At 41.4% G+C, this 14,426-nt stretch overlaps 1 protein-coding gene across 1 annotated transcript in view; it reads left to right on the plus strand.

Moving 5' to 3' along the window:
• SLC9A9 (solute carrier family 9 member A9) overlaps positions 1 to 14,426 on the plus strand; it is a 340,359-nt gene that overhangs the window by 21,344 nt on the left and 304,589 nt on the right. The window contains exons 3-4 of the mRNA XM_030575042.1: positions 5,903 to 5,980; positions 6,670 to 6,746. Of these exons, the coding sequence (XP_030430902.1) occupies positions 5,903 to 5,980; positions 6,670 to 6,746 (155 nt within the window). The remainder of the gene's footprint in view (positions 1 to 5,902; positions 5,981 to 6,669; positions 6,747 to 14,426) is intronic.

Genomic DNA, 14,426 nt, shown 5'->3' on the forward strand with positions numbered 1-14,426 from the left:
TTCACAATGAATAACCCTCTGAAAAAAAGCAGAGAACCTTCCAGCAATGATCAGGGTTTGACTCCAATCCTAGATATGGTGCGGTTGACCGTTGCTCTCACTTGCACACAAATACAGTCAGAGATTTTTCAAGCTATGCAGTGAGACATGCCTGAATATCTGAGTGGAGAATCACACCTGAAGAATAGCAAAGATTATGCCGTGACATCTGGCAAAACTAGCTCCAGAAATGTTCAGATAATAAAATCAACAACAAGAACGTTTTTAAAGTAGATAAGCTATTTTAAATACAAATGCTGAGCCCTGGCACCTCTGGCTTGGCATTTCATAGTCCTGACACCTTTGGGCTTGCCATGTCAGTTATGAAAAGTACAAAAATCATTTGAGCCCTGGCACGTTTTTCATTACAAATTAAGCACGGGGCTGGATGAACCTCAAAAGAGGTCTGAATTGAATTTGGACCCCAATGTTCAGATCTTTATACTAAATGTATTTGAACTCCTTAAAACTATGGGCTCTGAAAAATTGAACTGGAAGTTTCACGAGAACAGGTTTCTTCACAAGATTATTGGTGCTTCCCATACTTGTTGGATCACCTGCTGTTCCACTGGTATGTTGGTCCTTCTGTTCCTCATCCTAAAGCAGAAATGAGGAGCATAGGATTGTGTGACAATTGGAAAAAAGGTAACTAATTATTCTTGAACCCGCAAAAAGGTTCTATTCAAAGTTGGGGCGCAGATTCTTATTTTGTTTGATTCTTTTCACCCAATGCCATAAGTAATACTCTCTGTATATGTTCATAGGGTGAAATTCACCCCAAAGCAAAGAGCCCATGCAAGAACCTCTGCATTGCCTAATTACTTTAGTAGGGCTGGGGGACATATACTGTATTTTTATTGCGATTTAAGGCCAGAAGGGATCACCTTGAGCTATTCTGACTTCCTGCATAACACATGGGTAGCCCTCCACCTCATCTCTGTGAGGAAACTCAGTATGGGACCCAATCGGTGCTAAGCAGAGACTTGAGTGGGTTTGACAGTCCAGGGTTACACAGATCCAGGGGCCTAACAGCTTGCATAAGGGTGTATGGAGTAACAGCTGCTGCTATCCCAGTTTAGAGGGCAGGAAGGGTTGGATTGTAGAATAGAGGCACAGCCCTGGTTTAGGGAGTGAATAGTGGACTGCTCATTGCCCCAAACAAATTCCGGTTACTCTGGCTCCATGCAGAATAGATGAGTCTCATCCATTGAAAATGGAGAATATAATGTAACCCCCTGCTGCTTCCAAGACAGACCACTTTTTCCTCATAAGGTGGCATACCAACAGCCATGGTGGAGTTAGTCCCTCTCAGATTTCCACACACAATGATGTGTTGCATCTCCAACAGTGCAGAGGATAAATAAGCTGTTGTCTCATAGGGATAGATGAGTGCCACTGAGAGGATATTTCAGTTTCATTGCCATGGCAGTTTTTCCTACACTATCAGTACAGATGGGAACAGAAATGATAATGAAGAGCTACAGGATGTTATTGGTAAAGTAGTTGAACTGTTAATAATCAAGCACATTAAAAGCCCTCTAATGAATGTACTCTCCTAAGAGAAACAGCAAAACATCTGAAGTTTAAAGGGAAGGCTTCCTAGTACATGTGTGATTTCAGATTTTCCCACCAACCAGATCTCTTGTCGAAAGGGCAAATTCACATCTTGGCAAAACTATTTTACTGTCAAGTAGAATGTTCCTAGTTCACTTTAATGTAGTTCCCTTAAAAAATGATTACTTTAAGATAAACTAGGAACCTTTCAGTTCCTGTCCTCGGTGCCCATCTGGGGGAATTACAGCTCAGTACTTTGGTGCACAGTTCTGTTCATTCCCCTATAGTTCAAACTGCCCTTGCTTAGACAATGCTAAGGGGCTAATTTAGCCTGCAGGGCCTTTATGCCTGGAGATGATGTGAGATTGAGAGAACCCAGCTTCACCCTTTGAACCCAAATTGAGTTTGCAGTACATGCAGTCAGAAAAAAAATTCTCCTGTGTAATTATTTTTATATGGAATCTAGAAAAATGAATATTAAACAGGTACACAGGCCCTTTTCCAAACAGCTATGTTTGGGGAAAATTTTAAAACTGAATTCTAACCAGCTGCTCCAGGGACTGAGCTGGAAACTTTTTATTAGAAGGGGTGAATTAGAGTATCATCGACATCATAGAAACTTGGTGGAATGGTGAAAATAAATAGGACGTGGTTAACACCAGGGTAAAAAATACATAGGAATGATAAACTAGGTCATGCTGGTGGGGGAGGGCATAATATGTGTAAGAAAGCACAGAGTCAAATATAGTAAAAATCTTAAATGACTCAAACTGTACCATAGAAAGGATAGAAATTCCATGCTTGAATAATAAGAGAATAGCAATAGGAATACACTACCAGCCATCTGACCAGGATGGTGACAGTGATTGTGAAATGCACAGGGAGATCAAAGAGGCTACAAAAACAGAAAATTCACTAATAATGGGGAATTTCAGCTATCCCCCTATGGACTGGAAACATGTCATCTCAGGATGGGATGCAGAGCTAAAATGTCTAGACACCATTAATGATTGCTTCTTGGAGCAGCTAGTCCTGGAATCCATAAGGGAAGAGGCAATTCTTGATTTAGTCCAAAGTGGTGCACTTAAGAGATGAATGTAGCTGAGGCACCCAGTAATAGCTACCATACTGTAATTAAACTTAACATTCTTAAGGGGAGGGAGAAGACCAAAGAAACCCATCACAGTAGCATTTAACTTGAAAAGGGGGAACTACAGAAAAATGAGGAATGTGGTTAAATGGAAATTAAAAGGAACAGTCACAAGAGTGCAACTTTTTAAAAACAGCATAATAGAGACACAAACTATTTTCCCTAAATAAAACAAAAACAAAAAACCAGCACCCAGTAAGAGAGCCAACAAATTCTACCATGGCTAAACAACAGAGGAATAGAGACAGGTTCAAGACAAAAAGACATCTTTTACAAATTGGAAGTCAAATCCTATTGAGGCAAATAGAAAGGAGCATAAACTCTGGCAAGTCAAATATAAGTAAAAGTATAACTAACTGGGTGAAAAAAGAATTTGAAGAGCAACTAGCAAAAGGCACAAAAACTAACAGCAAAAAATTTAAGTACATCAGAAGCAAGAAGCTTGCCAAACAATCAGTAGGGCCACTGGACAATCAAGGTGCTAAAGGAGTACTTAGGGAAGACCAGGCAGTTGCAGAGAAGCTAAATAAATTCTTTACATGAGTCCTCATTGCAGAGGATGTGAAGGAGATTCCCACATCTGAACCATTCTTTTTAGGTGATAATCTGAGTTACTGTCCCAGAATGAGGTGCCAATAGAGGAGGTTTTAGAATAAATTAAACAGTAATAACAGTAAGTCACCAGGACCAGATGGTATACACTCAAGAGTTCTGAAGGATCTCAAATATGAAATTGCAGAACTACAAACTGCAGTATGTAACCTATCGTTTAAATCTGCCACTGTATGCTGTGCTTAATTTGTGCTAGGGCTTGCCAGCGCTCAGCTCTAGCACCTCTAGAGTTGGCAGTTCATAGCTCTGGCACCTCTAGGCTTGCCACATCAGTTATGAAAGTAAAAAAAAAATTGCTTGAGCCCGAGCACCTCTTTCATTACAGCATTGGCTGCATGAGATAACTGGTGGATAGCTAATGTGATGCCGATTTTAAAAAATGGCAATCCTGGCAGTTACAGGCTGGTAAGCCTAACTTCAATACCTGGCAAGTTGGTTGAAACTATATTAAAGAACAGAATTATCAGACACATAGATAAGTATGATATGTTGGGGAAGAGTCCACATGGCTTTTGTAAAGCGAAATCATGCCTCACCACTCTATTAGAATTCTTTGAGGGCATCAACAAATATGTGGATAAGGGTGGCCCAGGGGATATGGTGTTCTTGGACTTTCAGAAAGCCATTGACAGAATCCCTCACCAAAGACTCTTAAGCAAAATAGGAAGTCATGGGGTAAGAAGGAAGGTTCTGTCATGGATCAGTAACTGGTTAAAAGATAGGAAACAAAGGGTAGAAATAAATGGCCAGTTTTCACAGTGGACGGAGGTAAATAGTGGTGTCCCCCAACGATCTGTACTTGGACAAGTTCTACATATTCATAAATGATCTGGAAAAAGAGGTTCACAGTAAGGCGGTGAAGTTTGCAGATGATACATAATTAGTCAAGATAGTTAGTCCAAAGCTGCCTGCCAAGAGTTACAAAAGGGGTCTCTCAAAACTGGGTGACTGGGCAACAAAATGGCAGATTAAATTCTGCATTAATAAATGCAAAATAATGTGTGTTGGAAAACATAATCCCACCTATACATACAAAACAATGGGGTCTAAGTGAGCTGTTGCCACTCAAGAAAGAGATCTTGGAGTCATTGTAGACAGTTTTCTGAAAACAGCTGCTCAGTGCTCAAAAAGGCTAAGAATGTTAGGAACTATTAGGAAATGGATACATTATAAGACAGAAAATATCATAATGCCAGTATATAAATCCATGGTACACCTTGAATATCACATGCAGTCCTGGTTGTCCCATCTGAAAAAAAAATATTGGAATAAGTACAGAGAAGGGCAACAAAAATTACTGAACAGCTTCTATCTTAGGAGAGATTAAAAATATGGGGACTGTTCATATTAGAAAAGACATGATTAAGGAGGGATGTGATAGAGGTCTATAAAATCATGACTGGTGTGGAGAAGTGACTATGGAAGTGTTATTTACCCCTACATATAACACACAAATCAGGGGTCACCCAATGAAATTAATAGGCAGCAGATTTAAAACAAATATAACGAAGTACTTCTTTACACAATGCAGGCAACCTGTGGAACTCTTTGTCAGAGGATATTGTGAAGGCCAAGACTATAACAGGGTTCAAAAAAGAATTAGATAAGTTCATGGAGGATAGGTCCATCAATGGCAATTAGCCAAGATGATCAGGGATGCAACCCCATCCTCTGTGTGTTCCTAAGCTTCTGACTGCCAGAAGCTGAGATGGGACATTAGGAGATGGATCACTCCATAAATGCCCTGTTCTGTTCATTCCCTCTGAAGCAACTGGCACTCGTCACTGTTGGGAGACAGGCTACTGGCTAAATGAACCATTGATCTGACCCAGTTTTGCCATTCTTTTATGGGGTTTTTTATTATTAAAGTTGGTAAAGCAAAATAAAAAGTAAATAAGCATAAGCAAAGATGGAGAATATCCTCCCATGAGAGGGAAGATCTCCTTTATTTGGAACAAGGAAACACAAGAAGGATTTATTTTTCCTTTTAATTTAGTTTTGTGTGCAGTTTCTAGCTATGTAGCAACTTGTATGGCCATCCCAGTATCAGAGCACCTCAGAATCATTATCTTTGCAAAACATCTATGGGGTAGGAAGGTATTATCCCATTTTACAGGCGGGAAACTGAGGCACGGGGTGACTTTCCAAAAATCATGGATGAAATCTGTGGCTTAGCCAGGAGTCCCCAGTCCACCACCAAACTTACTAAGCCATCTAGTTCATTACTCTTCTTAACATATAAAATGTAATTTGCCTGTGTTCTGTATTGACAGCACTACTTATTTCTTATGCTTAATATTTTTTTACAAAAATGTCTGAATATTGTACTATATGCACACGCAGCAGGGAACTCTAAACTAGTATTTATTCAGATAATAACTCTGAGTAATTTGTCCAGTTTCCGCACTTCTGAGAATAACGTATTAAGCCTGACACCGTGATTAATCCTGATTTTAAAATGGCCTGACTCTCACTTAAAACCTTCCATAACAAACTGAATGGCTGCTTTACTTTTTCCTTACTCAATATCTTTGTCTTTTCTGGCAGATGACATTTGATCCTTCGATCTTCTTCAATGTTTTACTGCCACCCATTATATTTCATGCTGGATATAGTTTAAAGAAGGTAAGTGATTTCTTACAGAAGGTGGGTTGGTCTGATGGCTACTTTGTAGTGCCACTGTTACATTGGTGGGGAGAAGAATCTAAGTAATCGTCAGTTTGAAATTCTTTTGCATGGTAATTATTTAGGCCACTTGATATCAGAGAAGAGAATGAAAAATAACTGTTTAAGACTTCAAACCCATGGGCCTGATTCTGCTCTCTGTTACGCTTCTGTAAGGCTCTGATCTTGCACTTCAAAGTGTGGGTGGATTGCTGTGCCCATGCAAGACTTCTCTGAAGTCAGTGAGGCTCCACATGTGTGCAGCAGTCCTCCTACCGTGCAGAATTGGGACCTACATCTGTGTAAGGGAGGGGATTCATTGTAATATTTACATAGGTCATTAAGAACCTGAGCTTTCATTATGACCACTAACTTTCATACATGACTATGCAATTCATACTTGAGATGCAGAAAGGGAAGATCAGTGACATATAGACACTGACAGAACGTGAGGGGGTCTTAGATCATATTTTCAAAAGCACATTTGAAGCCTGTGGTTTGTTTGTTTTTCCAGTCCTGAAGAACTACTATAGCAACTGCCAGAATGACTTGAATGGGACTCCTAAAATCGGTGTCTGAACTTGAATTTAGGTTTCTAAGATGAACTCTGCTAAATTTGACATTGTATTTTTCACACTTTGTTTCCCCAGAGACATTTTTTTCGTAATTTAGGATCAATTTTAACATATGCCTTTTTGGGAACTGCCATCTCTTGCATTGTTATTGGGTAAGTGAAATTCACATCCTATTATTCTTGTTCAAGTTTAAGATTAGTCGATTTTCCTGATAAAAGGGCACATGATTTACTGCACCGGTGTTAGTCTAATATGAAGGCATTTTTCTGCATATCTATTCATGACTTTCCTAAACAATGAAGTTCTATCTTCAGGTGAGGTTGAGATGGAAAATTCAAGATGCAGTCATGGTATAGGCCAAACCCTTTCCTTGAGACACTCAGTATCTTACACACTTGGGCCCTAATTTGTGATCTTTATATAGGCACAGGCTGCCTTTTACAGTCATGTAGCATTAACGTTTTATCTGTCCTGCAAGAAGGAAGCATTCTCCTTGGGGGAACACACTGTTCTTTACTGGCATTCCATTTACAGGACAAGAAATCTCCAGGAAGAAAGGAGGAATTTTAAGGTTCTTGAACTGTAGTGGATATCCAGTATCATATGTGGAAAATAGATTAGAGTCAGTGCGACAATGAGACAAGCTTCAGCCCTGGTCGTGTAGGAAAATTCCCGCAGCAGTAAAAGGCTAATAACTGGTTCTGAACCAAGGTTTCTTCAATGAGCTCTGCACCTGCACAGAGCCCTGCTGAAGCTAACAGAACTCCTTACATGGGTCTGCCTATGCAGAGCTAATTTCAGGGTTGGGACCTAAGACTTCATTAGCCATCTATCTGGGATTGTGTGCAGTTGAAGGAGGAGGGCTTATTTTACAGGTTACAAGTTTGGAAATTTACTGAGGTTCAACTTTCAGGTTAGCGGCTCATTGAAACTTGTAGGTTACCTGAGATCCTGGTATGTGTAATTCTTAAATGAGCCATTTAAGTTATTTAGCCTGGTACGCAAGGATTTATGGTAGCACTTCAATTTTATGCATGTGCTTTAATTTAGAAGTGATCAGACTTTTGAACCTAGGCAGAGTGCTTTCAAATTATGAAAGCAATTAACTTTGACTCCTATCTTCTTGCTTTTTATAACAGATCTTAAGTAAAGTTATATGTGTGCAGTCAAAATATATGTTCCTTTTCAACATCATCGTAAGACAGAACTTTCACATTTCATGTCAATTCAGTATTACGAAAACATCAGTGACTGATGGATTAGTCTGTAATTCAAAGTTTAATACTTGTAAAAACTATCCTTTCAATGGAAGCAAGACAAAAATACATATCTTGACATCAGAGTTAACTTTCTTGTCATCTTAGTAAGATTCAAAGTAGCCAGCAGCACACACAACTTGCATGTACTATAACAAACCCATCATCACCTAGGATTTTTTGGTTTTTATTATACTGCATGCTTTGGTCACTCAGAATTTCACTGACAGTAGAGAGAAATGTAATCATCATGCTCCAAAAGCACAGGTCCCTGCCACATGAGCTGAAGAAAATCTGGGTTAGCCGGGAGCTGTGCAGTTCCTGTCACAACTGAGTATCAGAGGGGTAGCTGTGTTAGTCTGGATCTGTAAAAAGCGACAAGGAGTCCTGTGGCACCTTGTAGACTAACAGAAGTATTGGAGCATGAGCTTTCATGGGTGAATACCCACTTCGTCAGATGCATGTGGGTATGTGACAGTTGAGCTGTTCTGATTCCCTCTAGTAGAGAGCAGAGAGACACAAGCACACCATGCAGTTTCTAAACAGTTAGCCAAATGCTTAGCTGATGTAAATTGGCTTCAGTGGAGCTATGCCAGTTTATACCAGCTAAGAATCTGGCCCAAAGTCTCTGGGTAAATGTGTACTTCCCCACGTGGGTGCATGTAATATGTATATACAAGAGGCTGAATAATTTTTAAGATCAGTGCTACAGTGTATGCAAGTAACAGCAGCTGTATATCTGGAACCTGGAGAATTTAAGTGAGGAAACTTGTTAAAACGGCGTGCTAGAGATAAGAACTTTTGGGTCTTATATGTGAAAATATCATTTATGTGGCACCAGCACTAACGGATAAATCGCCAAAGGTCTGGACTTCCATTTAGATGTTTATCTGAATTATTTCAACTTTCACGGTTTCATCCACCTTGTTAATACTGGAGCTGGTTGATTAACATTAATCAAATAATGTTCCCAATTTTTTCCCAGATAATGCTGGCTTTTTTTTTTTTATGTATATTATTTGATGAATATTTAGAAAATGACCATGTCAAACTGTGGTTAGCTCCCTCCCTCCCTGCAGCAGTCTCCTCATTTCCTCCTCCCTGGGGTCTTGTTCCAGGGTCCAGCAGTTCTGCCAACCTCTCTGGGTCTGGATACCTCTCCTTTTGAATGTCTTCCCAATTCCCACCCATCCCCCATGTAAAACTTCTCACTCTAACTCTCCTTACCCAACACCCCTTTGTCTAACTCAGGGTTTCTCAAACAGTGGTTGTCGCTTGTGCAGGTGTCATAAACAGAAACGTAAGAGTTAATAGAACAAAAGTGCTTCATATCTCTTTTGCCTGGAAAGGGTTAACAAGAACAGTGTGCCTGGCTGTCACCTGACCATAGGGCCAATCAGAGGACAGGATACTTTCAAATCTTGAGGGAGGGAAGTTTTTGTGTGTGCTGTTAGTTTTTGGTTGTTGTTCACTCTGGGGGCTCAGAGGGACCAGATGTGCAACCAGGTTTCTCTCCAATCTCCCTGATACAGGTTTTTATAGATTCAAAATAGTGAGTACTAGGTAGATAAAGCGAGTTAGGCTTCTGTTTGTTTTCTTTATTTGCAAATGTGTATTTGGCTTGAAGGAGTTCAAATGTGTATTTGGCTTGAAGGAGTTCAAATGTGTATTTGGCTGGAAGGAGTTCAAATTTATATTTTGCTGAAAGTATTTTAATTTGTACTTGAATACTTAGGCTGGGAGGGTATTCCCAGAGTCTACAGCTGAAAGACCCTGTTACGTATTCCATCTTAAATTTACAAAGATAATTTTTACCTTTGTTCCTTCTTTAATTAAAAGTTTTTCTTGTTTAAGAACCTGATTGTTTTTTTTATTCTGGTGTGAGACCCCAGGGGACGGGGTCTGGATTCACCAGGGAATTGGTGGGGAGAAAGGAGGGAAGGGGGAGAGAGAAGCTAATTTCTCTCTGTGTTAGGATTACTGTCTCTCTCAGGGAGAATCTGGGAGGGGAAGAGAGAAGGAGGGGGGAAGGTGCATTTTCCTCTCTATTTTAAGATTCAAGGAGTTTGAATCACAGTGATCTTCCAAGGTAACCCAGGGAGGGGAAGCCTGGGAGAGGCAATGGTGAGGGAAAGGGTTTACTTTCCTTGTGTTAAGATCCAGAGGGTCTGGGTCTTGGGGGTCCCCGGGCAAGGTTTTGGGGGGACCAGAGTGTACCAGGCACTGGAATTCCTGGTTGGTGGCAGCGCTACAGGTTCTAAGCTGGTAATTGAGCTTAGAGGAATTCATGCTGGTACCCCATCTTTTGGACGCTAAGGTTCAGGGTGGGGAATTATACCATGACAGCAGGGAAAGCCCCTGGCGGGCCGGGCTGGTTTGTTTATCTGCCCCGTCCGCAGGTCCGTTAGAACGCAGCTCCCAGTGGCTGCAGATTGCTGTTCCGTGCCAATGGGAGCTGCTGGAAGTGGCACGGGCCGAGGGACTTACTGAGCTTGATTGAAAAGAAAGGAGGAGTGGGGAGCGTGCAACGGAGTGCCAGACCTGCTTGTTCCTGCCATAGAATTCTCCAAAGTTTGAATGGGGGCTGGTGCTGGCGAATTCAGGGGAAGTTATGTATATATGTACATTTCAGAATATTTTGTCCTGGTTTCTAATGGAATCTCTCACCACCCCTTGACTTCATAAGTCTGCCTGAGTCATGCAGTGATAAAAGCACATAACAATGTGTCTTTTTTACTCTATCCTGGAGATAACGCTTACCAAGTTTATTCTGTTACACTGTGTAAATTACTGTTACAGCTGGCTCAGTGACTGGACTCTGACCAATTTTAAGAGAAGCAATAGATAACTGTGGGGGTGGGAATAATTATGTGCATTTTTATGATCTTTTAATGCATCTAAATAACTTAATACAACTTTGAAAACTCAGTGAAATGGATCCTTCTAGTAGATGAACTTGATTAGTTTTCAAGGTTTTAGAATACCCTTCCAAGCACTATGAAGGCCAAAAATATATAAATCTATTTTCAAGCGTTCAAGATGCTCCCTGGCCATTCTTAGCCAGTTTTATTTGTGATTTCATAAGTTGGCCAGGCACAATGGTGTTTCAGAAAGAAATCATATCATGTTCCCCATATCCTTCTGTTTCTAGACATCAGCGTTCTTAGATCTGTGCTAATCTGCACGTGTGGCTTCAATGTACGTTGTCATTACATGAACAGTATCAAGTGAACATGATTATAGTAGAAGGGACAGCACATTTGAGTGACTAATGCAAAGAACTGAGCATCTAGGTGTTCTGGCTTCTCTTCTCAGCTCTGCCATTGATTTCCCATGTGATACTGGGCAAGTCACTTAACCAACTTGTGCTTCATTTTCCCCTTTTGTAAAAAGAGAATAGCAATACTTACTAGATGCTTGTGTCACAGCTTTACGTTCCTCTGATCAAAGATCATTATTCTATCTTAATGTTTGTTAATATTCTGTGTGGTGTAGTATACAGTGTACAGAACCTAGGGGCATATGATTCCCCCCTTCACATGGTGATCTGATGAGCAAAACTGCTGGCAACCTGCAGCCTGGGGGTTTCTCCTAGAGATGCCTGGATAATTCAGTGATGGAGGCCATTTTATTTCCCAGATGGATAGAAGCAGAACTCTTTGAAAACCATTGAGCATCTCTCTCATGGCTTCCATACAAAGTGGAAAGAATCCTGCTTCTCCACCACTACATCTCTATCCCCAAAGGGACCATACCATGCCACCTGAGCAGTGTGCAGCTGGCTGGGTGGAGCAGCTGAAGGAACAACTGCTCTGGCATGTTGTCCTTTTGACAGCATGATTTATAAGTCCATGCCTGTGCCTTTAACACCAGGGACGGGGTATGGCAATGAGAAGTGGAGTTGTGAGGAAGCTAAACCATGGAAGCACAGAAATAGAGATACTCATACTTTTAGTCACCCAGTAGGCTTAAGGGAGCACATATGGAAAAGAGCCCATGGTGGTTTTCCATGAGAAATGGCACCCCACCCCTTTATCCAACTCTTCTGTTGGTCTTGCTCCAGCAGGCAATGAGGGGCATAGGAAGTTCTAGGATCCATGGTTCTCTGGAAGCGAGCCCACCCTTTTCATGAGAAGGACATGGGCCCTTGATACAGAACTGTAAAGATCTGGATTCTTCCCAAGTTTCATGAAACAACATAATCACAGTTAAACTTGGGGGGTGCACGATTGGAGTTGTCTTCTCAAAGATTCTGTCAGATCGAGATAGCTTCTATTTTTCAATTTTTAAGACAACTACTAAAATAACTGGAACTTTTAATGTTTTCTCTGTGATTTCCTAGGCAGCATGTCCTAAGGAGAGTATTTTGTACCTTGGTATTGCAGGATGCTTTGCCAGCCAGTCCGGTGAGCCTTGCATCCTTTTCCACAGACAGACTGATGTGTAGGTTTATGACAAAGCAATAAAACCCCTCTAAACTTTGAAATAAATGACTGAAATATGAGTCTCTAGACTGAGAGGCTATTTTTTAATACACAAAGAGATTTATTGTTGTCATTTTTAATGCTGAAAATGCCCATAGGCTAGAGCCCTGCTGAAATGCAGTAGTCTAAGTGATGTAAGCCCTTTCCCCAGCATTGTCAAGTGTGAGAATCCACTTCTTGAGTCTTGCTTTGCAATTGGGATTTGACTCCACTACACTCTGAGAGATGCCCCAACAATACAGTGATGGCAGGTGGCCCTCTAATTACCTATCTGGATAGAAATGAAACTCTTTGAAATCATTGAGCATCTCATGGTTTCTGCCTGAAACTGTTACTCTGCCCAGGCTGGCTCAAAAATGGGAGCAGCATCTGGGGTGTATAATCCATATTGACAGCTGGTATGTCTGCACTGTGCACCCACTTCGAGCAAGAAATGAAAAAGAAAGAGGAAAGGAAAGAGAATAAAAAACTTGGTAGAAAGAAGAGAGACAATAAACCCCATAAGGAGGAGCTTCACTCCAGAGAGAAGAGATGGGGGTAGGGGAGAATTAGTTGTAATAAAAGCCAGGAAGTAGATGGCAAAAAGACTGAAAATGAAGTAGTTCCTTATTGCAGAATATTAGCCATGTATTTGAAGGCGTGTGTGTGTGTGTGCATGTGTGCACACGTTCATGAACACACAGGCAACTATCTATGTCTGTATAGCTTTGCTGCAGCCTCCCCCTCTAATTCGGGTGGTTGGGCTTACTATAGGGTGGCTGGGTGGTATTTAGTGCCCTAAGATACACAGGAGGTCAGACTAGATGATATGGAGATATCTTCTGGCCTTAAACTCATGAATTTGCCCCATGCTCTCTGTCCTACTGACTTATAAAGCAGCTCACTATAAACAATCCAATGGCTGGCCTGATAGGTGATATGGTTATTAGCCTGTGCAGCTTGTTACCATCGGTCACCTGATCTCTCTTCAAAAAAGCAAGACAGTTGGTGCAGATCTGAAGTAAAGAAGTGGGAAACCTCATAGTGCAGAAGCCTTTGGTGAGCTGCCAAGAGTGACCCTGGCAGGAGTAGCTATGATGGTGCTTGCCATCTCTGTGGAAAATTACTGCTTTTGCAATACAGGGTGAGTCTTCTGGGGCTGGACAGAGGAACAGTGTGGCACTTGGATGGGAAAGCCATAATTCAGTGTCCCCAGTTGTGGGAGTGAGAGACAATGGACCATGAGCTCTTATTGTAAGCAGTGAGTCCTGCTCAGGCATCGTTGCTTTAAACCAAATCCTGTGCTAAAGTATGCCAGGCCATGCTTGTCACTCACAGACACGCCATATATGAAACTACAAAACTTCCCCCTCAGGCCAATTCATTCCCTTTGCACCTGAGAAAGTCTGAGTGGTGAAGCTTACTGCAGAGAGATCGGTAGAAAGGTGAAGAACTCCTCCTTCCAAGCCTTGGAGCCTCAGCAAAACTGCTACTGCACCTCCATGGCAAGTGATAGCAGCTGAGTCTGCATAGTGGCAAATCCATTGGCCCGGTCTCTGCTCCTCCTGAGGTCAAGCCCCCAGCCCTTCTGTATGAGGATGCAGGAGAAATCCTGAGTGTACAGGATCCTATCCATCATGAGTGCAATCACACTGCTTCTGCTCCACGGGAGGGTCTACAATCACACAGGGGCCAGGGCAGTATTTTGCTTTAATTGAATTTTTGGTGGAGTTAGTTGCCTTTAAATAAAAGTCCGTATCACTAACTGCTGCCTGGCTGGCATTCTGTTCTCTGTGACTTTAGTTTTAATGTAGCTCTGCTAATCTGATGGGAAGTATCTTTCAGAATCAATGCCTGTGGTAGATATTTTCAATTTTCTCGAAACTGGATGATTGCTCCACTAATTGTATAAGTTCGGATACCTTGCTATGTGCCTATTCGAGCAATAGCCCAGACACTGAGTGGCAGGGGGAGCAGGAAGACTTGGGTTATTTATTTTAACACCATCATTCTCCAGATCAGCATCCTCAGTTCAGGCCCAGGCCGAGGCCAAGCTGTCAGCACATGAGAACTCTGATTATTTTCTTAAACTTGGCCTTATCAGAGATTTTTT

The sequence above is a fragment of the Gopherus evgoodei genome, chromosome 9 (assembly GCF_007399415.2).
Source record: "Gopherus evgoodei ecotype Sinaloan lineage chromosome 9, rGopEvg1_v1.p, whole genome shotgun sequence".
Classification (NCBI taxonomy): domain Eukaryota; kingdom Metazoa; phylum Chordata; order Testudines; family Testudinidae; genus Gopherus; species Gopherus evgoodei.